The sequence below is a fragment of the Thalassophryne amazonica genome, unplaced genomic scaffold (assembly GCF_902500255.1).
Source record: "Thalassophryne amazonica unplaced genomic scaffold, fThaAma1.1, whole genome shotgun sequence".
Lineage (NCBI taxonomy): Eukaryota > Metazoa > Chordata > Actinopteri > Batrachoidiformes > Batrachoididae > Thalassophryne > Thalassophryne amazonica.
This window is the reverse complement of record NW_022986469.1, coordinates 1-24,211: the sequence shown is the minus strand read 5'-3', so window position 1 is coordinate 24,211 and position 24,211 is coordinate 1. Positions and strand designations below refer to the sequence as shown.

At 46.5% G+C, this 24,211-nt stretch overlaps 1 protein-coding gene across 1 annotated transcript in view; it reads left to right on the top strand.

Annotated features, from left to right (window-relative positions):
• The window catches only part of LOC117506230 (band 4.1-like protein 2), a gene marked incomplete at its 3' end in the record, with an annotated part of 30,553 nt that extends 6,677 nt beyond the window's left edge, over window positions 1–23,876 (top strand). Inside the window, exons 4-6 of the mRNA XM_034165724.1 lie at window positions 14,031–14,105; window positions 22,543–22,578; window positions 23,778–23,876. Coding sequence (XP_034021615.1) covers window positions 14,031–14,105; window positions 22,543–22,578; window positions 23,778–23,876 — 210 coding nt within the window. The remainder of the gene's footprint in view (window positions 1–14,030; window positions 14,106–22,542; window positions 22,579–23,777) is intronic.
• Window positions 23,877–24,211: the final 335 nt, after the last annotated feature.

Here is a 24,211-nt window from a genome sequence, read left to right as displayed (position 1 = left end):
TCAATCAATTTTTTTATATAGCGCCAAATCACAACAAACAGTTGCCCCAAGGCACTTTATATTGTAAGGCAGGCTTACTTGTAGTTCCTAGGGTTTGTAAGAGTAGAATGGGAGGCAGAGCCTTCAGCTTTCAGGCTCCTCTCGGGGGTGTTGACTCATTTAAACTAACATATTCATCCTGCTGTAACCAGGTTTCTGTAAGGCAGAATAAATCAATATGTTGATCAATTATTATATCATTTACCAACAGGGACTTAGAAGAGAGAGACCTAATGCTTAATAGACCACATTTAACTGTTTTAGTCTGTGGTGCAGTTGAAGGTGCTATATTATTTTTTCTTTTTGAATTTTTATGCTTAAATAGATTTTTGCTGGTTGTTGGTAGTCTGGGAGCAGGCACCGTCTCTACGGGGATGGGGTAATGAGGGGATGGCAGGGGGAGAGAAGCTGCAGAGAGGTGTGTAAGACTACAACTCTGCTTCCTGGTCCCAACCCTGGATACTCACGGTTTGGAGGATTTAAGAAAATTGGCCAGATTTCTAGAAATGAGAGCTGCTCCATCCAAAGTGGGATGGATGCCGTCTCTCCTAACAAGACCAGGTTTTCCCCAGAAGCTTTGCCAATTATCTATGAAGCCCACCTCATTTTTTGGACACCACTCAGACAGCCAGCAATTCAAGGAGAACATGCGGCTAAACGTCACTCCCGGTCCGATTGGGGAGGGGCCCAGAGAAAACTACAGAGTCCGACATTGTTTTTGCAAAGTTACACACCGATTTAATGTTAATTTTAGTGACCTCCGATTGGCGTAACCGGGTGTCATTACTGCCGACGTGAATTACAATCTTACCAAATTTACGCTTAGCCTTAGCCAGCAGTTTCAAATTTCCTTCAATGTCGCCTGCTCTGGCCCCCGGAAGACAATTGACTATGGTTGCTGGTGTCGCTAACTTCACATTTCGCAAAACAGAGTCGCCAATAACCAGAGTTTGATCCTCGGCGGGTGTGTCGTCGAGTGGGGAAAAACGGTTAGAAATGTGAACAGGTTGGCGGTGTACACGGGGCTTCTGTTTAGGGCTACGCTTCCTCCTCACAGTCACCCAGTCAGCCTGCTTTCCCGGCTGCTCGGGATCTGCCAGGGGGTAACTAACGGCGGCTAAGCTACCTTGGTCCGCACCGACTACAGGGGCCTGGCTAGCTGTAGAATTTTCCACGGTGCGGAGCCGAGTCTCCAATTCGCCCAGCCTGGCCTCCAAAGCTACGAATAAGCTACACTTATTACAATACCGTTACTGCTAAAGGAGGCCGAGGAATAACTAAACATTTCACACCCAGAGCAGAAAAGTGCGGGAGAGACAGGAGAAGCCGCCATGCTAAATCGGCTAAGAGCTAGTAGCTACGCTAAGCTAGCGGATTCCTAAAAACACGCAAAGTGAATAATGTGTAAATAATTTAGAGGTGATTCAGCAGAAGGAGTGCTTTAGTTAAGGCACGTAAAGATTACACTGGGAAACAAATCGTAATCTAGATAACTAGCTCAATCTAACTGCGCAGATTAAACAGCTAACAGATACAGAAAAACACCGCTGTGCTCCGGAACAGGAAGTGATACAATACCGCAGTGAGAGCCAACCACCAGTAGAGGCAAGCAAGAGACATCAGATCTGTACTAGGTACGCAGGGGATCTGTAGTGGGTACACATCAGATATGTACTAGGTACGCAGGGGATCTGTAGTGGGTACACATCAGATCTGTACTAGGTACACAGGGGATCTGTAGTGGGTACACATCAGATCTGTACTAGGTACACAGGGGATCTGTAGTGGGTACACATCAGATCTGTCCTAGGTACGCAGGGGATCTGTAGTGGGTACACACTGCATCTGTACTAAGTGCGCAGGGAATCTGTAGTGGGTACACATCAGATCTGTCCTAGGTACGCAGGGATCTGGCAACTTGCTTCTGACGGATTGTTTGTTGCTGTGACACCACTCTGAACTTCACACGGTTGTATATGCTTCTTTTATTTCTGTTTAGCACTCTTCGGGTTATTAATTGTATCTACTCTGAACGTTATTTAACAACAGTCCTGTTGTGAATCGCTAGCAGTTAGCATTTGCTAGCAGTTAGCTTTTGCTAGCTAAGTTGACTCTTCCTCTCCCCCCGTCGTTACTTTTTGTAACTGTTCTTTTTTGCCCGTTTAATACTTCTGTTCATTTTTCAGTCTAACTGCTGTGAATTTTAATTTTACTCCTGTGTAAAATCTTAGGAGCGGCTAGCTTTTCGCTAGCAGTTAGCTTGCGTTAGCTATTTCGGACCCCCGTCATCACTTTTTCATACTTCTGTTAGTTAATTAACTGTTTAGTGTATTTTATAGCTGCTGCTTTTTTTTTTTTTACCTGTTTAATACTTCTGTTACTTTTTCAGTGCAACTGCTATGAATTTTAATTCATTTATCTGCATCTGTGTGAGCCTTAGGAGTGGTTAGCTTATCCATTATTGGTTAGCTCATGTTTGCTTGGCTACATTCTTGAATTTCTTAGTGCACAAAGTACACTACTAATTCTACTTTACACCCTCCGTAAATCCTGCGTGATGTTGGAAGATAGGGTGGCTCTCTTAGAGAGCCGTGTCCGTAAGTTAGAGCAGCTTCTTAGCTCAGTGGAGTTAGATGTTACGGGCACTCCAGATGAGGTTAGTGTTGGGCCGGCTAGCGAGCCCATTAGCATCAGCTTAGAAATGCTGGCTGTGGAGGATGGCTTTTGGACTGTGGCTAGGAGGAGGAAGCCCCGTAGGGCTTGGTGCCCAGTTGTGGCACCCCAATCACACTCGCCAGTGCAAACTGTGAATCGGTTCACCCCCTTGGATTTGCCTGATGTGAATTCTCTGAGCCCACAAGTGACTTCCACTCCTGTCTCCAGGCCAAAACACCGGACTTTAGTGATAGGGAATTCTATCACCCGCAAAGTGAGGCTACAGATGCTAGCTGACGTTAAATGTATTCCTGGTGCCAGAGCTCCTGACATTGCATCTCATCTTAGGGTGCTGATGCTGCAGAAGGGAAGACAGACGAAGGAACATGACATGAGATATAGTCACAAAGTTATTCATGTTGGCACCAATGATATCAGGATGAAGCACTCAGAGATCACAAAAATGGACATAGAGAGGACTTGTGATCTTGCCAGAAACATTTGTCGGCATTGATTAATAGTCTCTGGTCCCTCCCCTCCCCGGGTACTAATGAGGCGTATAGCAGGCTGACATCGTTAAATAGGTGGCTGGCGCAATTTTGTAGACAGCAAGGCTTTAGCTTTATTGATAACTGGCCTTCATTCTGGGGCCACCGTGGCTTGCTGATGCCGGCGGCCTCCACCCTACTGGGGAAGGCGCCTCCATCTTGTCTGCGAACATAGATAGCGCTACAGGGAGGGTAACATTAGGAATCTACAGCAGGCCACGGAGCATTTGATTGGAGACCCTGCAAGGCTTATGACAAATGTGGGTGTGGAATCCATTAGCTTAGCAGGAAATTTAGTGCAGAAAATCCACTATGGTGATAGTGCAGTTTATTTGCCAGGGAGGGAATTTCAACAAGTTGAGACTGTGGCCTGCTTCCGTAGTCGTGTCCATAAAAATCATAGAGGGATATGCTTTCCAAACTTAATACCCATTACTATATTGGATGATGTTGAAATTGAGGATGGCCCAGTGGTTGTTCCAGCAATAGCAAAGATTTCGTGTCTGCCACCTACAACGCGCATGGAATGTCTCAAACCTAAAACTACTTCTAGGCATCTTATATATGCTACTCTGGAACCACCCCTAAACCAAAATAGTTCAACTCTCAACCCCACTGAGGTGCTTAGACTGGGTCTCATTAACATAGGATAACTGTCCTCAAAATCATTGTTGATCAATGATCTAATTATTGATCATCACATATGATTGGGCTATGTGAAACCTGGCTTAACCCTACAGCTGTCCTCCCCTTAAATGAGGCCTGCCCTCCAGCATATACCTTTAGTCACGTCCCTCGTGATGCAAAGCAAGGCGGGGGTGTTGCTCTTATTTATAAATCTAGGTTTAGCTTATTAGCTGTTGGGGGTTACAAATATCACTCATTTGAGCATCTGATTCTCCGCTCTGCTCAGGATATTACACATTGCCAAGGTCAGAAGAATAAAAATCAGTCGTATTACTTTGTCACTGTATATAGGCCTCCTGGCCCATATTCTGAATTCTTAGATGAATTTGGTGCATTCTCTAACTTGTCAACTAGTGTAGATAACATTCTGATCATTGGTGACTTTAACATTCATATAAATAAGCCTTCTGATCCCCTCTGCAAATCATTTATGGAAATTGTGGATGCATTAGTATTTCAGCAATGCATTCTGGATTTGACGCACATTAGTGGAAATTCCCTGGATCTGGTTCTCGCACGTGGTATTGCTGTCACGAATACTGACATCATGCCTCTTACATCAGTGGTGTCTGATCACTCACTTATTAAGTTTACAGTTTCGCTGCCGTGTTTAGTGGAACAACAACCTTATATATCATTACGGCGATGCATCAACTCCTCAACTAAGACTGAACTCGAAGCTAGACTGCCTGATGTCTTAGCTTCACATTTGACAAATACCCAGTCAGTAGACAGACTTGTGGATAGTTTAAACTCAGTGCTCAAAACTACACTCGACATGATTGCACCACCTGTGTTAAAATCGCGCTCCCCCAAATCACAGTCACCTTGGTTCAGTGATTATCTGCGTGACCTCAAGCATAAACCAAGAGGTCTAGAACAGAAATGGCGTCGTTCAAAATTAGAAGAATTTCACCTTGTGTGGCGTGATGCTATCTTGGACTATAAGCATGCATTTTTGGCTACAAAGCGGACCTATTACTCTGATTTGATCAACAAAAACAAGCATAACTCAAAGTTCTTGTTCGACACGGTGGCAACACTTATTCATGGACAACCACCTGTAGTTTGCTCTCCTTTTACAGCACAAGATTTCCTGGATTACTTTGGGAAGAAAATAGAAGACATCAGGTTAAACATATCCCGGCATGCCTTAATCCAGCCACGACACCCTACTATTGATGTGGGCGCCATTACTGAGGTATTACCTAGATTTACAGAATTTGATAGTATCTCACTAGGCATGCTGACAAAACTCGTAACATCTACAAAAAGCACAACCTGTTTATTTGATCCTATACCAACAAAACTGGTTAAGGACCTGTGGCCCACTCTTGGGCCGACTGTGCTGGAAATTATTAATCTTTCTTTAACTTCTGGATCTGTTCCTAAATGTTTCAAATCTGCAGTGATTAAACCATTACTTAAGAAACCTAATCTGGACCCTAGTGTATTGAAGAACTATCGGACGATATCAAATCTGTCATTTTTCTCTAAAATTCTGGAAAAAGTGGTGTCACGGCAGCTCGTAGACTATCTTACTGAGAATAATCTCTTTGAGCCACTGCAGTCTGCTTTTAGAAAATATCATTCCACAGAGACGGCTCTCACTAAAGTGGTGAATGATCTTCTGCTTACAATGGATTCGGACACCACTACGGTTCTGTTGCTGTTAGATCTCAGTGCGGCATTTGATACAGTGGATCATCATATTCTACTTGATAGGCTGAAAAGTCATTTTGGGATTACTGGGAGTGCCCTTGCATGGCTGACGTCATACTTGACCAGTCGTTCTCACTGTGTTTTGTACAGTAACAATACCTGTAACCTTAGTGACATGAACTTTGGTGTTCCACAGGGGTCCATCTTAGGCCCCTTGCTTTTCTGTCTTTGTATAGCACCCCTTGGGCACATATTGCAGCTTTTTGGGATTACCTTTCACTGCTATGCAGATGATACTCAGTTATACATGCCGATAACTGCTGGTAATCTCATTCACATAAAATCCTTAGAAGATTGCCTTGCATCAGTGAGAAGTTGGATGTCTAGAAACTTCTTACTTTTAAACTCTGATAAGACTGAAATGATGGTTCTTGGTCCAGTGAGACATTGGCATCAATTTGACCAATTAACGCTGAGCCTCGGCTCATGTCTCATACATCACACTGACAAAGTGAGGAACCTTGGGGTAATTTTTGATCCTTCGTTGTCCTTTGGCCTCCACATTAGAAATATTACTAGGACTGCTTTCTTCCACCTGCGAAATATAGTGAAGATTTGTCCCATCCTGTCTATGGCTGATGCTGAGACCCTGATCCATGCATTTATTTCTTCTAGATTGGTCTACTGCAATGTTCTATTTTCTCGTTTACCACAATCTAGCATTAGGGGTCTCCAATTGGTTCAAAATGCTGCAGCCAGACTTTTGACACAAAGCAGAAAGTACAACCACATTACACCCATTTTGGCATTGCTTCACTGGCTTCCTGTCCCAGTGAGATCAGATTTTAAGGTTCTGCTACTAGTCTATAAAATTATTCATGGATTGGCACCTCCCTGTTGGGAAAGTGTAGTGACACAGACCCACAACAGGGGGCGTAAATGAACGGACAATAGAGAGAGTTAAATTAGAACACTTTACTGTTGTGAATGTCACAACCACACACAGCAGATTACAGAATGAATACAAGTCAATTAATGAAGGTGTCGTGTGGGCAGGCTCGACGATAGGAGACGCCCGTCTGGAGACGAACCGGAACCACATGATTTCCACCGCCACCGAACCCGGGGGATACTGGAGCCGCCAAGTCCCGAAGTCCCCAGGTGGCCACCGTCTCAGCGTGTCGGATCTGGTACTGCTGGCGGAGAACAAAAACAGTCAAGTGTGGGTGTGTGTACACCCCATAACAATAATGGTGGGAATTCCACCTCCACCTCCGAAAATATGAACACAGTCTTTTACAGAACCTGAACAGTCACTTGTCTCACTGATCGTGAAGGGTGCGAGCCGTCACCCTGTCGTTACCGACCAGCTCAGCTTCCCGCTGACACAAACGACTGAAACCTCCTGTACAAAGATCAGAAACACACAGTGCAGTACGGCACAGATTAAGGCTGAGAATGTTACCTCTCGCAGAAGTCGATATCTCGGCGATGTGGTGGAGGTGTCATACTGCTTTTATCCCAGATGAGATGCAGATGATCGGTGACAGCTGTCGTAGTTGATGAGTGACAGCTGTCACCTCGGCTGTTCCTGTAGGCGGCAGCGCCCTCTCGTGCCTGAAGCCCGCACTTCAGGCAGGGCGCCCTCTGGTGGTGGGCCAGCAGTACCTCCTCTTCTGGCGGCCCACACAACAGGACCCCCCCCTCAACGGGCGCCTCCTGGCGCCTGACCAGGCTTGTCCGGGTGGCGTCGGTAAAAATCGGCCAGGAGGGCCAGGTCCAGGATGAAGCTCCTCTTCACCCAGGAGCGTTCTTCGGGTCCATACCCTTCCCAGTCCACCAAATACTGAAAGCCCCGGCCCATTCGACGGACGTCCAAGAGCCGGCGTACTGTCCAAGCCGGCTCACCGTCGATAATATGGGCAGGAGGCGGCGCTGGACCGGGTGCACAGAGGGGTGAGGTGTGATGTGGTTTCAACCTGGAGACGTGAAAGACTGGATGGATCCGCAGTGAGGCCGGGAGTTGGAGCCTCACTGCGGTGGGACTGAGGACCTTGAGGATGCGGAACGGCCCTATGTAACGGTCTTTCAACTTCGGGGAAGCCACTTGGAGAGGTATGTCCTTGGTGGATAGCCATACCTCCTGCCCGGGCTGGTATGCGGGGGCCGGGGACCGTCGACGGTCTGCATGGGCTTTTGCCCTCGTCCGGGCCCTCAACAAGGCCGAACGGGCGGTGCGCCACACCCGACGGCATCTCCGCAGGTGGGCCTGGACCAAGGGCACACCGACCTCTTCCTCCACCACAAGAAACAAAGGGGGTTGGTACCCAAGACACACCTCAAACGGGGAGAGGCCGGTGGCAGAGGACACTTGGCTGTTATGCGCGTACTCGATCCAGGCCAGGTGTTCACTCCAAGCCGTCGGGTGTGCGGATGTTGTACAACGCAGGGCCTGCTCCAACTCTCGATTGGCCCGTTCGGCCTGTCCGTTAGTCTGAGGGTGATTCCCAGACGAGAGGCTCACGGTGGCCCCCAGTTCCCGGCAGAAACTCCTCCACACCTGCGAGGAGAACTGGGGACCGCGATCCGAAACAATGTCTGTAGGTATCCCATGCAGCCGGACGACATGGTGGACCAGGAGATCCGCCGTCTCCTGGGCCGATGGGAGCTTCGGGAGGGCCACGAAGTGGGCCGCCTTGGAGAACCGGTCCACTATCGTGAGGATGGTGGTGTGCCCCCGGGATGGCGGGAGGCCCGTGACAAAATCCAGACCGATGTGGGACCAGGGGCGATGAGGCACAGGAAGTGGCTGCAGGAGTCCCTGTGCCTTCTGGTGGTCCGCCTTGCCCCTGGCGCAGGTGGTGCTGGCCTGGATATAAGCCTGGACGTCAGCCTCCAGAGACGCCCACCAGAAGCGCTGCCGGACCACTGCCACGGTCCTACGCACCCCTGGGTGGCAGGAGAGCTTGGACCCGTGACAGAAGTCCAGGACGGCAGCTCTGGCTTCTGGTGGGACGTACAGTCTGTTTCTCAGTCCTGTTCCGGGATCCGGGCTCCGTGCCAGGGCCTCCCGGACGGTCTTCTCCACGTCCCAGGTAAGGGTAGCCACGATAGTGGACTCCGGTAAGATGGGTTCCGGTGGATCCGACAGCTCGGTCTTGACTTCATGTTCGTGCACCCGGGACAGGGTATCCGACCTCTGGTTTTTGGTCCCGGGGCGGTAAGTGATCCGGAAGTCAAAACGTCCGAAAAACAGTCACCAGCGGGCTTGCCTGGGGTTCAGTCGCTTGGCGGTCCTGATATACTCCAGGTTCTGGTGGTCAGTAAAAACCGTGAAAGGCATTGACGCTCCCTCCAGCAGGTGTCTCCACTCCTCAAGAGCCTCTTTCACCGCAAGGAGCTCTCAATTGCCCACATCATAGTTCCGCTCTGCTGGGGTCAACCTGCGGGAGAAATAGGCACACGGGTGAAGAACCTTATCGGTCTCTCCGCTCTGGGATAGCACGGCTCCTATCCCTGAGTCAGAGGCGTCCACCTCAACCACAAACTGGCGACTAGGATCGGGCTGCACCAAGACAGGTGCAGTCGAGAAGCGCTGTTTCAACTCCCTGAACGCGGCATCGCACCGATCCGACCAGGTGAAGGGAACTTTTGGTGAGGTCAAGGCTGTTAGGGGGCTAACTACCTGACTATACCCCTTAATGAACCTCCTGTAAAAATTTGCAAAGCCAAGGAACTGTTGCAGCTTCCTACGGCTCGTAGGTTGGGGCCAGTCTCTCACCGCTGCGACCTTGGCCGGAATCCGGAGCGACGGAGTTGGAGGAGATGATAAACCCCAGGAAGGACAAAGAGGTGCGGTGAAACTCACACTTCTCGCCCTTCACAAACAGCCGGTTCTCCAACAACCGCTGCAGGACCTGACGTACATGCCGTACATGGGTCTCAGGATCCGGAGAAAAGATGAGTATATCGTTCAGATATACGAAGACGAATCGGTGCAGGAAGTCCCGCAAGACGTCATTAACCAAAGCTTGGAACGTCGCGGGGGCGTTTGTGAGGTCGAACGGCATGACCAGGTACTCAAAATGACCTAACGGGGTGTTGAATGCCGTCTTCCATTCGTCTCCCTTCCGGACCCGAACTAGGTGGTATGCGTTCCTAAGATCCAGCTTTGTGAAGAGTTTGGCTCCATGCAGGGGGGTGAACACCGAATCCAACAAAGGCAACGGGTATCGGTTGCGAACCGTGATCTCATTCAGCCCCCGGTAATCAATGCATGGACGAAGACCGCCATCTTTTTTGCCCACAAAAAAGAAACCTGCTCCCATCGGGGAGGTGGAGTCACGGATCAGCCCGGCAGCTAAGGAGTCCCGGATGTAGGTCTCCATCGATTCGAGCTCAGGTCGGGAGAGGTTGTACAGCCTGCTGGACGGGAACTCCACGCCTGGCAACAAATCGATGGCACAATCGTACGGACGGTGCGGGGGAAGAGTGAGTGCCCGATCCTTGCTAAAAACGTCAGCAAGATCGTGGTACTCAACCGGCAGATTGGGGGGAGCTTTGACCTGCTCCTTAGCCTGGGAACCGTGAGGAACCGAGGATCCCAAACACACCCGATGGCAGGTCTCGCTCCACTGTACCACCACCCCGGACGGCCAATCAATCCGGGGATTGTGTTTTAGCATCCAGGGGAACCCCAGAATCACACGGGAGGTAGAGGGAGTCACAAAAAACTCAATCTCCTCCCTATGATTCCCTGACACTACCAGAGTTACTGGTAGTGTCCTGTGTGTGATTTGTGATTAAAGGGAGTAGGGTGCCATCTAGTGCTCGCACCTGCAATGGCAAAGGAAGCGCCACCAGAGGGAGCCCTACCTCCCTGGCCCATCTGCTGTCTAGCAGATTCCCTTCTGACCCTGTGTCTACCAGTGCTGGGGCCTGAAGGGTTAAATCCCCGCTAAGGATTGTAACTGGGAGCCGTGTGGAAATGTGTGTGTGTCCCACGTGAATTTCTTGGCCCACCCTAAGCCCAGTTTCTAGGGGCAGGCGTTGGTGTTTAACCGTTCGGGGCAATTACTCAATTGGTGCTCAAATGAGACACAAACAAAACACGCCCCGCGGGGAAGCCTCCTCTGTCTATTCGGTGGTCTGAATGTGGCCCTGCTCGTGTCCATAGCTTCGTCAGCAGGGGGAGCTGTCGCCACACGGGACGTAGAGGCCAGGGAGCGTGGGAAGAGCGGACCTTTTTCGGACCCGGAAGGAAGAGGGACGGCGCGCGCCCGGCCACGCCCTTCGTCTCGTTCCCGACGGCGTTCTTCCAACCGATTGTCTAACCGTATAACAAGATCGATAAGCCCATCTAATTCCCGCGGTACATCCTTGGCCACCAGGTGCTCCTTCAGGACCGATGACAGTCCGTTTACGAAGGCGGCGCGGAGCGCAGCGTTATTCCATCCGGACCTCGCAGCCGCGATGCGGAATTCGACTGCATAAGCGGCTGCGCTCCGGCGTCCCTGTCTCATTGACAGCAGCACAGTTGAAGCGGTCTCTCCCCTGTTAGGGTGATCAAACCTAACCCTGAACCATCCCTTAGTTATGCTGCTATAGACGTAGACTGCTGGGGGGTTCCCATGATGCACTGTTTCTTTCTCTTTTTGCTCTGTATGCACCACTCTGCATTTAATCATTAGTGATCGATCTCTGCTCCCCTCCACAGCATGTCTTTTTCCTGGTTCTCTCCCTCAGCCCCAACCAGTCCCAGCAGAAGACTGCCCCTCCCTGAGCCTGGTTCTGCTGGAGGTTTCTTCCTGTTAAAAGGGAGTTTTTCCTTCCCACTGTAGCCAAGTGCTTGCTCACAGGGGGTCGTTTTGACCGTTGGGGTTTTACATAATTATTGTATGGCCTTGCCTTACAATATAAAGCGCCTTGGGGCAACTGTTTGTTGTGATTTGGCGCTATATAAAAAAAAAAATTGATTGATTGAAATTGAATTGATAGCTGTCACCTCGGCTGTTCCTGTACTAACTCGACAGTGGATCTATAGTGGGTACTCATCAGATCTGTACTAACTAGACAGTGGATCTGTAGTGGGTACTCATCAGATCTGTACTAACTCGACAGTGGATCTGTAGTGGGTACTCATCAGATTTGTACTAACTAGACAGTGGATCTGTAGTGGGTACACATCAGATCTGTACTAACTCGACAGTGGATCTGTAGTGGGTACTCATCTGATCTGTACTAACTAGACAGTGGATCTGTAGTGGGTACTCATCAGATCTGTACTAACTCGACAGTGGATCTGTAGTGGGTACTCATCAGATCTGTACTAACTTGACAGTGGATCTGTAGTGGGTACACATCAGATCTGTACTAACTAGACAGTGGATCTGTAGTGGGTACTCATCAGATCTGTACTAACTCGACAGTGGATCTGTAGTGGATACTCATCTGATCTGTACTAACTTGACAGTGGATCTGTAGTGGGTACACATCAGATCTGTACTAACTAGACAGTGGATCTGTAGTGGGTACTCATCAGATCTGTACTAACTAGACAGTGGATCTGTAGTGGGTACTCATCAGATCTGTACTAACTAGACAGTGGATCTGTAGTGGGTACTCATCTGATCTGTACTAACTAGACAGTGGATCTGTAGTGGGTACTCATCAGATCTGTACTAACTCGACAGTGGATCTGTAGTGGATACTCATCTGATCTGTACTAACTTGACAGTGGATCTGTAGTGGGTACACATCAGATCTGTACTAACTAGACAGTGGATCTGTAGTGGGTACTCATCAGATCTGTACTAACTAGACAGTGGATCTGTAGTGGGTACTCATCAGATCTGTACTAACTCGACAGTGGATCTGTAGTGGGTACACATCAGATCTGTACTAACTAGACAGTGGATCTGTAGTGGGTACTCATCAGATCTGTACTAACTAGACAGTGGATCTGTAGTGGGTACACATCAGATCTGTACTAACTTGACAGTGGATCTGTAGTGGGTACACATCAGATCTGTACTAACTCGACAGTGGATCTGTAGTGGGTACACATCAGATCTGTACTAAGCACAGAGAGAGAAAAAAAGAGGAATCAGCCAGAGTTGACACGAGTTTGCTATTGACAGGAGCTCCACTTTATGCTCCATTCACAGCCTGATAAGGAGAGAGGATCCACAGTTATAATAAATCTGACTTCAGAAATCAAATGTACGTATCTAAATTGACCTAAGCACAAGTGTTCATGTCTTAAATGTAAATCACGTCAGAGAAGTTGGCCAGCAAATCGACAATGATTACAAGCGCAGAGCGTTTGATGCTGCGTTTACACATAGGCAGGACGCGTTACGAATGTCATATTTGCATCATTCTTGGAACATTCCTGACATTCTTAACGTGACTTAACGCATCTGAACAGGTTTCTTAATAGTGTGTGTTGGTGCGTGATATTCATGATTTTCGTGGAGCATGTTTTTGGCTGTCAAAAAATCTTCCACGATTGTCACACACCACCCTCATTTCACCTCATGTCGTGGAGGTCGCAACTGAGCGTGTTGATCCCTCTTGATTAGTGGTGATCCGTAATAGAGCGTGTCAGCGTTGTTCTCTGATGTGCACATAATTAAACCCTGCTGCGCCGCATTCAGTTTTATTGCTGCAGTATGTAGAAGAAGGACAGTGACACCAAGTTGGCTAAAAGTCTCGTTCTAATGCTCATCAGCGCACTCCTGCAGGTGTTCCACCTGCTGCTGCTGCTGTTCCTGATGTTTGGGAAAACAAGTGATCCGCATGGAGCCACACATCTGGCTCTCTCCGTCTCCTCCTCCTTGGGCACAGAGCCCAACGAAGCATGCAGTCACAAAGTTGTTCTGGTTTGGATTTTGAGGAGCAAACTGATCTGAATTGTTCAGCAGCTGATGGATGAATATGGGCGGGTGTGTGTGTGTGTGTGTGTGGAGACAATTCGCCTCATTCACAACGTGACAGAACGTAACAATGCGTTACATGCAACAGAGCGGAACAGCGCACAACAGTGCGCAACATTATTCTTGACCGTTCGTAATGGTTCCTGATAATTCTCCAACAACACGTGCCATTAATTGTAACGCATAGTAACAGGTTGCAGCAGTTCCCAAGGAGACCTGATGCCTCTGCCTGAATCATCACATTCATGATCAGCGGCCAAGAATGTGTACTTTGTGGCATTCGTGACTTGTCATCGTTATGTGTAAATGCAGCATAACACGGACAACGCGAGACCGCTGCAGCGCTTCAACCTTTCAAAATGGCGGGGCCACAATCCACTAGGGGCAGGCCTGTTGGACAGCTCGACCTTATCTCATAAATCTGTGGATAAAACACTTGGATAGTTGTAGCCCCGCCCCCTGAATTAACATGGACCTTTTTCCTCTTTATCTTCCCATTCAGACCTCAGAGAAAGTGGAAACAGTCTTTTTGATGGATTCACGTAACCAGGACCAGACAGTGGCAGGCCAGCCCCAGGTGGGCCCGCCTCCTATTAACTCCCCTCCCCCTCCAGCAGGAGTGTGCATTGCGTATGCTGATGAGGTCACACAGGATGCTAACCAGGCTATGGCTAGTCATGAGGGAGGAACAGATGATATCAGTGATGAGGAGCCTTTTAGCCAGGCTAGCGATGATAGCGATAGCCAAGCTAGCGATGATGCTACCAGTGTGTTAGCTCAGGTGGCTGTGGGTGAGATCATGGAACCTGTCGTCAGACAGGCTAACAATGCCAGTAAGGCAAACCAGGATAGCATGGATATTAGCCAAGGTCCAAGACCAACTAACATGGAAGCTAACAACAGCCCCATCACAAGGACGGACGCTGCCTTGGAACCATGTCAGGATGACCACGCCCACAATGACTCCAACAATTCCGACGGCTCTGAGGACAGCGATGGAGTTTGGAGGTTTGGAGAAAACTCCCCTCCCCCATCTTTTCTCCGCCCAACCATCACTTCAGATCCAGCCAACAACACCATGGACGAAGACAGCAAGGATGATGAGTCCAAATCTCTGCAGGAGGTAACATTTATGACTGAAACCCGTCTAAGTGAAACCTGTCCCAGTGAAACTTCTGCTACAAAAACCTGTCCAAGTAAAACCTGTCCCAGTGAAACCTGTCCAACTGTAGCCTGTCCCAGTGAAGCCTGTCCCAATGAAACCTGTCCCAGTGAAACTTCTGCTACAAAAACCTGTCCAAGTAAAACCTGTCCCAGTGAAACCTGTCCAACTGTAGCCTGTCCCAGTGAAACCTGTCGCAGTGAAACTTCTGCTACAGAAACCTGTCCCAGTGAAACCCTTCCCAGTGAAACTTATGCTACAGAAACTTGTCCTAGTGAAACCTGTCCCAGTGAAACCTGTCCAATTGTAGCCTGTCCCAGTGAAGCCTGTCCCAATAAAATCTGTCCCAGTGAAGCTTCTGCTACAGAAACCTGTCCCAGTTAAACCCTTCCCAGTGAAACTTATCCTACAGAAACTTGTCCTAGTGAAACCTGAGCCTGTCCCTGTAAAGCCTGCCCTAGTGAAACCTGCCCTAATGAAACATGTCCCAGTGTAGCCTTTCCCAGTGAAACCCGGCCCAGTGAAGCCTGTCACAGTGAAACTTCTATAGAAACCTGTTCCAGTGAAACCCATCCCAGTGAAACTTCTCCTACAGAAACCTGTCCCACTGAAACATGTCCCAGTGAAGCCTGTCCCAGTGAAACCCGTCCCATTGAAGCCTATTCCAATGAAATCTGTCCCAGTAAAGCCTGCCCCAGTTGAAACTTGTCCCAGTGAAGCCTGTCTCAGTGAAACCCATCCCAGTGAAGCCTATTCCAGTGAAACCTGTCCCAGTGAAACTTCTCCTACAGAAACCTGTCAAAGTAATACCTGTCCCAGTGAAACCCGTCCCAGAAAACCTGTCTTGGTAAAACTTGTACTGGTGAAACCTTTCCAAATAAAACCTGTCCCGGTGAAGTCTGTCCCAGTGAAATGTCTCCTATAGAAGCGTGTCCCATCTTACTTTCCTGTATATCCAGCTGTAGTTATGTGGAAACACCTGCACATTCCCCACATTGCTCATGGACAATGAAGTTCCTTTGTTCCTTTATTTGTCTTCTTGGTGTTCTGAAGTACTTTTGACTGTGATCTGAGAATCCTGATCTGTAGGTTAGACATCAAAGCTCACAATGACTGCAGGGTGCGATTCAGTCAGCTGCTGTAGAGATGTCCTGATGGATGGATGGATGATTAAACATCTTTCAATACTGATGTACTGAACTGTTGAGTATTTTCGCCTCCAAACATTCTTAAAACCTTGATAAGACAAACAGAGTCAAGAAACACCAGTGAGACAGAATGTCAATTTTAGCTCGCGAGGAGTGCAGTCAGGCTGTACACCAAAGCTACACTAAAGTCTGGCCTGCGCTCCCGCTCTTTTTATTAAGGACTTCCCTACATACATGGGTGGTACAGCTCCTAAGGGGAGGAGTGATAGCGCGTGAGCTGTTGCCGCAGAACCGCTGATTGCACAGTACATTCAGGACGTTCAGAACCTTTTTAATCTTGGGCTTGATTAAGATGTGTTTAAGACATCTATCGATTAATCACACTTCTTCTGACACAAGGACTAATGTATCATAATCACACTGTGGTTGGAACATTCAATTCTCTATTCTTTATCTCACTGCTCCGCTTACGGCTGCATTCTGCCTGGGTCATCTTCACATATCCTGAAAAAGAGCTTAGCGTGCACACAGAGATACCACAACTTGCAGAAACACTTCATGTCACATATCTTAAGTAACCTTCACCCATCACATCAGTACAGTACACTTTATCAGAGCAGAGAGAACTACATTCTACCAGAGCAGACAACACAAAACATGCATGATAAAATAAAACAGTGTATCTACAGAATAACTCCAACATTCCCCTCTGTTTATCATGCATTCCAACGGTATTACATCTTCACCTAAAAGTAAACAATTGTTACTAAGCAACCACTTCTTATTCAGATTTTCAGCTGCAATTTTCAGGCACCACAGACTTTAGGTGCGTCAACAAGTCCTTGGCTAAAACGGGAATGGCTTTTACTGGGAGGAGTAGGGACACTAAAGCACAGTAGCCTGACACATTCCTAGGCAATCTGTCAAAAATTCTATTATCTCCACACCACCACCACACGCCACTTCGGCTGACTGGTATAAATGAACCGTTTATCTGTATTATTCGACTACACCACTTGTCTTATTACATTTTCAGCTAAAGCTTCATAGGCTAAGAGTGTGTTAACTCATCACGTCAACAGTTCAAGCTTGAACTGGAGTTGTGAGCTTTTCAATATCATCATAATTCTCAACACAGTCATTATAGTTTTCTCCACTAAGGTCTGACTGTTTCAATGCTTGATATTTTGGCATAGTTTGTTGGAAAGCCAGATTACACTGTACAAATGTATTTGACACCATTTTGCCAACCATTGTTTTGATATAAGGGATCACACAACACATGCAAAGTCCAATCAGAATTAGGACTATAATAAATGGTGTCACCATTTTCAATAGTAACTGCCACCATGGTCCTGAAGTCAACCAGGACCAGGGATTCCACCGGTTCACGGCTAGGGTGTCTTTATGCATTGCATCACGAAGTTTATTCAGCTCTTCCAATGCGTCCTGCACATCCACTGAATGAATGGAGTCTGGGATGAAAGTACAGCATGTTGTGTTCAGCAGAACACAAACTCCTCCCTGTGAACCAGTAAGCAAGTCTAAAACCATGCGATTTTGCATCACCATGGTACGTAAAGCATCTATTTCAGTGTTTTGAGCTGCTACTATTTTCTCAGTTACATTCATGAACAGACCCAATCGATAATTCAGAGTTTCAATCATTAATGAATTTTTTTTTTTTCCACTCCTATCCAGGGGAACAATGAATGTGCTATTTTATCTCCTACAGACCACAATTTTTGATCCTTTGGTACATCCGAGCCCCACATGTGATCATGTGGTAACACATCTGGGTATATCAATCTCCTCCGTCTGGTGCTGTGGAGGTCCTTGGCACTACCACATATGTATGGTCAGTCACCTGGGTAGGTGCACACACACCACCCCAATTTGGTGGGAGACTCATGTACAGTCTGGAACCACAAAGCCAATAGATGTCATCATACACCGGAGTACCATTTACAGGTGGTAGCAAAAACTTACTAACATAAGCACATGCTTCATCCGTTCCCCGTGGACAGGAGCCTGTATAATTACATCCCCGTCCAATGTGATGAAGATAAGTACCATCCACATATTATGTTTTGGTTAGGCTTAAATTATTTGATAAAACATACGTTTGGGTACACAGACGTTTCTTAATTTTACCTACAGTTTTATTCCCTGTCCTGTAAAAGCAAATCGGGAATGGCCGTTGTGATGACAATTAACGTGATGATATTTTTGCATTTCCCTTCAGTCTAGTCAATGGAGCAGCACTTGGGCACGCTTGTACGTCCTCTGTTGAAATCCCTATCATATAAGTGGTTGCACTGAGGCAAGTGGTGTTACGTCTTGTCAGATTTGCTGAGAACTGCTGCCCCCAAAATACAGTTTGATTATGCATCCGTATGATAAGACATTCTGTCACCCTAGCAGGGTACGGTTTAGCCGTCAGAGCTGGGTGTGTTGAGGATATAGGCATTTGCGAACAAACATAACAATTAGTAACATGTAATTCCATAGCCAATAAATGAACATATCTGTACCACATATTAGTATGGTATATATGAGGGTGTCCATCTGTCTCATTCACATTATGAATAAACCTCTTCTGACGTTGCTTGCATTGTTCTCTGGCTCGGTCCACAGTGAGCTGCAATTCTTGGGTCAACCACCAGGCCAGGAATCCGAGGAGCACGAAACACACTAAGATCACAACGCAACCGGCTGCCCTACCAGCAGTCCGGCAGCGGCGGCGCTGAGCACGCTGCTCCGGGGTCTGCTGTAGTTCAGTCATGATTGCTAGGATACAGTGTTGTTAGCCAACCTCACCTAATAGTGCAAGGATCTCCCTGCTTCACTGGCATTGAGACAATCTATTGCTAATTAAATAGAATCCCTTTGTAGCCAGACTTCCCCTTACACTGTGGAGGCAGCCAACACACGCTGTATCTTACAATGACTTAGATGTATCCACGTTGATCTCTCCGCTATCTTTACTGCAGTTGGTGTTGTTAACAGCACTTGGTATGGACCTTCCCAACGAGGACTGGACCAGTTCTTCCTCTTAATCTGATGAACACCCAGTCTCCTGGCTGGACTACTGGAAGGCCGTCCTGTGGAAGATCAAAATTATTCGGCAGTAAATGTGTTTAAGTTATCTCTTTCTGTGTTAATGTCTTTTTCATAAAATCTGCTAATGTTTGTTCCTCATCTGCTGTTTTAGTATCCATGTCAAAATTGGTAGACGATATGGTCGTCCATAAAGTATCTCAAATGGTGTTAAACCTGATGGTGTTGGTGTTATTCTCATATACAATTTTACTAGGTCCAAACATTCAATCCAGGTTCGTTTTGTCTCTTCTATACATTTCCTTAATCTTATTTTTATTGTGCCCTTTGTCCTTTCCACTAATCCTGCACTTTGTGGGTGGTAAGCACAATGATGTTTTAACTTAATTTTCATGTGTTCTGCTACTCTTTGTACAACTTCATTTACAAAATGTGTTCCATTATCACTGTACAATGTCTCTGGTATTCCATAATACGGAATAATTGTCTTACACAGTGCTTTTGCTACTGTTAAAGCATCTGCTTTTTGTGATGGAACAATTTCTACCCATTTTGAAAAGGCATCAATTAATGCTAGACAGTATTGATAAGGTCCACATCGATTTAGTTCAATAAAGTCCATATGAACAATTTGAAAAGGATACTGTGGTTTTGGGAATTGCCCTCTCCGGGGTCTTATACTTCCCTGTGGGTTGTGTTTCAATCAGGTAACACAGGCTTTACAAAAATTTTTTGAGTATAAATTAAATCCATAGGTAGTAAAGTATTGGTCTACCATATATACCATCCCCCCTGTCGACACACCCATGTGTCGCAATTGCAGCTGCTTTGAATAAGCTTTTGGGTAGGATGGGTTTGTTATGTATACAATAAAGTCCTTTGGGGTTTGGGGTTGCCCCATTTTTCAACCACAAATGTCGTTCCTGCGCTGGTGCCTTGGAGTTGGCATGGAGTGCATTTGTCAATTGTTGTTCATACACGCTATCATTTTTCAGTGGTAGAAGACCACTGTGCACTTTAAAAACTTTTTCCATTCAATGTCGATAGTCTTCGAATGGTTCATCATCTTTCTGTTTTGTGCGATTTATTTCTGTGTAATTTGACTTCTGCTGGTATTTCTGCTTAATTCTCAGCAATAGTGCGGCCAATCGATCTTCCAATTCCTGACTATCATGGGCTAATGGAGTGTGGTCTGCCTCTGCAGGATCCCAATCTCCTGTTACATCAGCCCAATCCTTTGTCACAGTTGCCATTATGACTTGTTGAACTTCATCCCCTCTAAGATTGTAGGATTTAACCAAAGCGGTTACGTCAATAATGTACTGGGCTACATCTTCTCGTGGGGGAGTTACACCTTCCACAGCTGCCTTAACGTCTGCTTGTGTCCAAGTTCGGTACACAAGAATAGTTCTTGGTCCTGACGTATGTGGATTTGCCACATGAATCATTGGATAGACTCCTGATCCACCTGGTTCCTGATCAGCCGGTGGGGCTGATGGTCCAGGTTGTTTTTCTTCATCTTTTGGTGTTTTGGATCGTGTTCTCATGACGTGTTGTGTAGGGTCTACATATGATGGGGGTTGTCCCTGTGGTAAATCTGGATAGAGTTTATTCTCCTTTATTTCAGCTTCTGGCTAACTGTGTTTTGTAGTATCCAATTTTACTACCATTTCTACTTTTGGAGCCGCAGGCCCTGTCTCATTATCTTCTTGTCTGTGAAACATCACATTCCCCTGCTCCTTCTTATCATTTACTGTTTCTTTCTGTCTTTCCTTTGCTTCTCTAAGGCCCTTCTTTCGTTTCTCAACTTCTCTTTCCCATGCTACAATTTCACCTTGACCTTCTTTTTTTCCTTTTTTTTTTTTTTTTTTTCACTTGTTCCACACTTTTTCTCAATACTGTTCTTTAGTTTAGTTAATGACTCTTTCTGCAGGCGTCTATCAAATCCATGATCTTTTATCCACTTATCTAAGTGTTTTGTTGAATTTGGATCAATTTTATTCATGTATATCCAATCTTTTGTTTTTAGATCGTCCCGGGACTTAGGTCTCTCATTTTTACTGTTAGATTTTCCCATTTTGTGTTTTCAGAACGTTTTAGACCAGTGATGGTTTTGCCCCTACAGGGTCCTAATCCACTGGTGTTGTTACAATCACAGGGTAGTAATCAACTATTCTGAGAAGTGCGTTCCCTTTCGCCACCCCGGAGGGCACGGGAAGGCCTTGCCTTTGCTTCTTCTCAAAACTTACTACTTACTTTCCTGTGAGATTTTCATAGAGGGGAGTCGAAGTGACTCCACACTCTCACTCAGTCACCTTTATTACACTCACACACAGTTATTTTATTTACACAAATACATAGAAACACTTTTAATAACCGTACGCGTATTCTTAGGCCAGGGGAGCTCGCCCTCCCGTGGAATTTAACTAATGTCCTGCATTAGGGGAGTCCACCATTCTTGCGAGGTTTAACTGCCTTTTCACTGTGCACTTATTTCTAACCGGTATTTCCTTTACGTATTAAAACAGAGGAGTCCGTACCCTCCTTCGGAATTTAACTACGTGCGTTCCTCGCTACCGTAGAGGAGTCCGCCCTCCCCGCGGAGTTTAACTGTGTTACATTAACAGACGATTCCACGCCATCGCTTACGGAGTTTAACTGTTTTATGTGATCTGATCACCACTCATTCAGTACTTTTACAAAGAAATTATACTCACTGACTCGACTTCCTGCCTGTCTTCTTCGGGAAAATCTCGTCAACCAGACGATGCCAACGGCGGTCGACAATTGCAGACACGATCAATCGATCGGACCTTGGCCAAGGATTTTCGTCTGGACTTGACGACCTCCGCCGGACACCTCCGGTGTTGTTGAGATCCCGGACGAGCCCCCAGTCAATGTTGGGTATTTTCGCCTCCAAACATTCTTAAAACCTTGATAAGACAAACAGAGTCAAGAAACACCAGTGAGACAGAATGTCAATTTTAGCTCGCGAGGAGTGCAGTCAGGCTGGACACCAAAGCTACACTAAAGTCTGGCCTGCGCTCCCGCTCTTTTTATTAAGGACTTCCCTACATACATGGGCGGTACAGCTCCTAAGGGGAGGAGTGATAGCGCGTGAGCTGTTGCCGCAGAACCGCTGATTGCACAATACATTCAGGACGTTCAGAACCTTTTTAATCTTGGGCTCGATTAAGATGTGTTTAAGACATCTATCGATTAATCACACTTCTTCTGACACAAGGACTAATGTATCATAATCACACTGTGGTTGGAACATTCAATTCTCTATTCTTTATCTCACTGCTCCGCTTACGGCTGCATTCTGCCTGGGTCATCTTCACATATCCTGAAAAAGAGCTTAGTGTGCACACAGAGATACCACAACTTGCAGAAACACTTCATGTCACATATCTTAAGTAACCTTCACCCATCACATCAGTACAGTACACTTTATCAGAGCAGAGAGAACTACATTCTACCAGAGCAGACAACACAAAACATGCATGATAAAATAAAACAGTGTATCTACAGAATAACTCCAACTCCTGAATCTGTTTTATTTGTTTGGCTGTGGATGAAGCTGAACAACAGGTTTCTGATCCAGTTTAAGTCTAAACACTCATTTGGTCATCTTTCAGCAGGTGATGAGGACAACTATCACCTATGAAGCTCCTGGGGTGATAACATTTTCTCCTTATTCTGTAACAGTACAAATCCTTCATTTTTTGCAGAAAGCGTGAGACTTTGTACAGAGCTTCTATATGATCAGAAGTTCAAGGAAAACAATATCCACGCCCTCTGGTGGCTGCCATATTGAATTTCAATGTTTTATTAAATACATTTTTACATCAGAGCAATATAGATTTTTGGAAAAACCTCATGTTTTAGGGTCAAGGAACCCAACTGAATAATATTCAGTTTTGCTCCATGTCTGTCATATTACAGTATGTAATATCTACTTTATCTTTGGTGATAGAAGCAGTACTCCAACGGTTTCCCTTCAGTTTTCAGGGTTGACAAATCCAGTAGAGTCATGTTAAATTTCCCCCCGTGTCAGCTACATTGAATTCCAAGATGGCAAACATCCAAAATAATATCTCCGATATTGTTAAAGATATAAACAGAATTTCAAATCTACCCCCTGTTTTCAGGGTTAAAGGGTTCATTGAACTCAATTTTATGTTTCTCTGATGTCTGCCATATTGGGTTCCAAGGTGAATGCCACTCAAATAAGCGTCGGTCGTAGGTCACTTACGCAACAGTAGCCTTGGCAGCACTACACTTTGTAGCAGGTTCTATTTGCAAAGATCTGTGCTACCTGGGGTGCTGTTTGAACTACACGTGAAGCATTTGTGGTTTCCCAAAAAGTTCAGGGTGTGCTTTTCCAGCATTGGGTGGTATTGTCCATCTTGGCCTAGAATTGCCATCCACCATTTCCCTGCCCAGTCAGATGAGTTTGAGAGCAGCGGCAGCAGATGCAAAGACTGGCACAGATATGTCCTGCCTGATAAGTAGCTCTCACTGTGTTTTCCTTGAAGGCAGCTCTTCTTAGGGAAATGGTCCATGACATCCTGGTGAGGGTCGACTTTTACCCTCGAGAAACGCCTTAGGATCACTTATGTTGGGACTTGGTGGTACATAAAAAAAAGTGCATTTGTCACTTGTGTGAAGTGTGAAGCAGAATGACAGAAAACACAGTGCAGTTTTTACCTTTGAGCTGGTCTCCTCTGCAACCTCATCAACTGGAAAGCACCTAAAATGTTTTCTGATCCTGTCTTTTCTGAGCCATGTGCGCGTGGATCCCAGGACCTGTGATGACACAGATGGTCACCAGTAAACCACAGTGATGATGTGGAACTGTTGTTCAATGTTTCAGACTCGGCTGCACTCAGAATGTCCTGAGGCGGTGCTGTTGAGCTCCCAGACCTTCACTGCAGAGACCTCCTCAACCAGCACCACCACACGCATCACCAAGGTAACAGGATAATCTACAATCTATCACCGCAGCACCAACCACAAAATACACTGTAACCATGGTGACATATCTCTCTCTCTCTCTCTGTCTCTCTCTGTTCTCTCTCTCTCTCTCTCTCTCTCCTCTCTCTCTCTGTATCTCTCTCTCCTCTCTCTATCTCTCCTCTCTGTATCTCTCTCTCTCTCTCTGTCTCTCTCTGTTCTCTCTCTCTCTCTCTCTCTCCTCTCTCTCTCTGTCTCTCTCTCTCTCTCTCTCTCTCTCTCTCTGTATCTGTCTCTCTCTTTCTCTCTCTGTATCTCTCTCTCTCTCTCTCTCTCTCTGTATCTGTCTCTCTC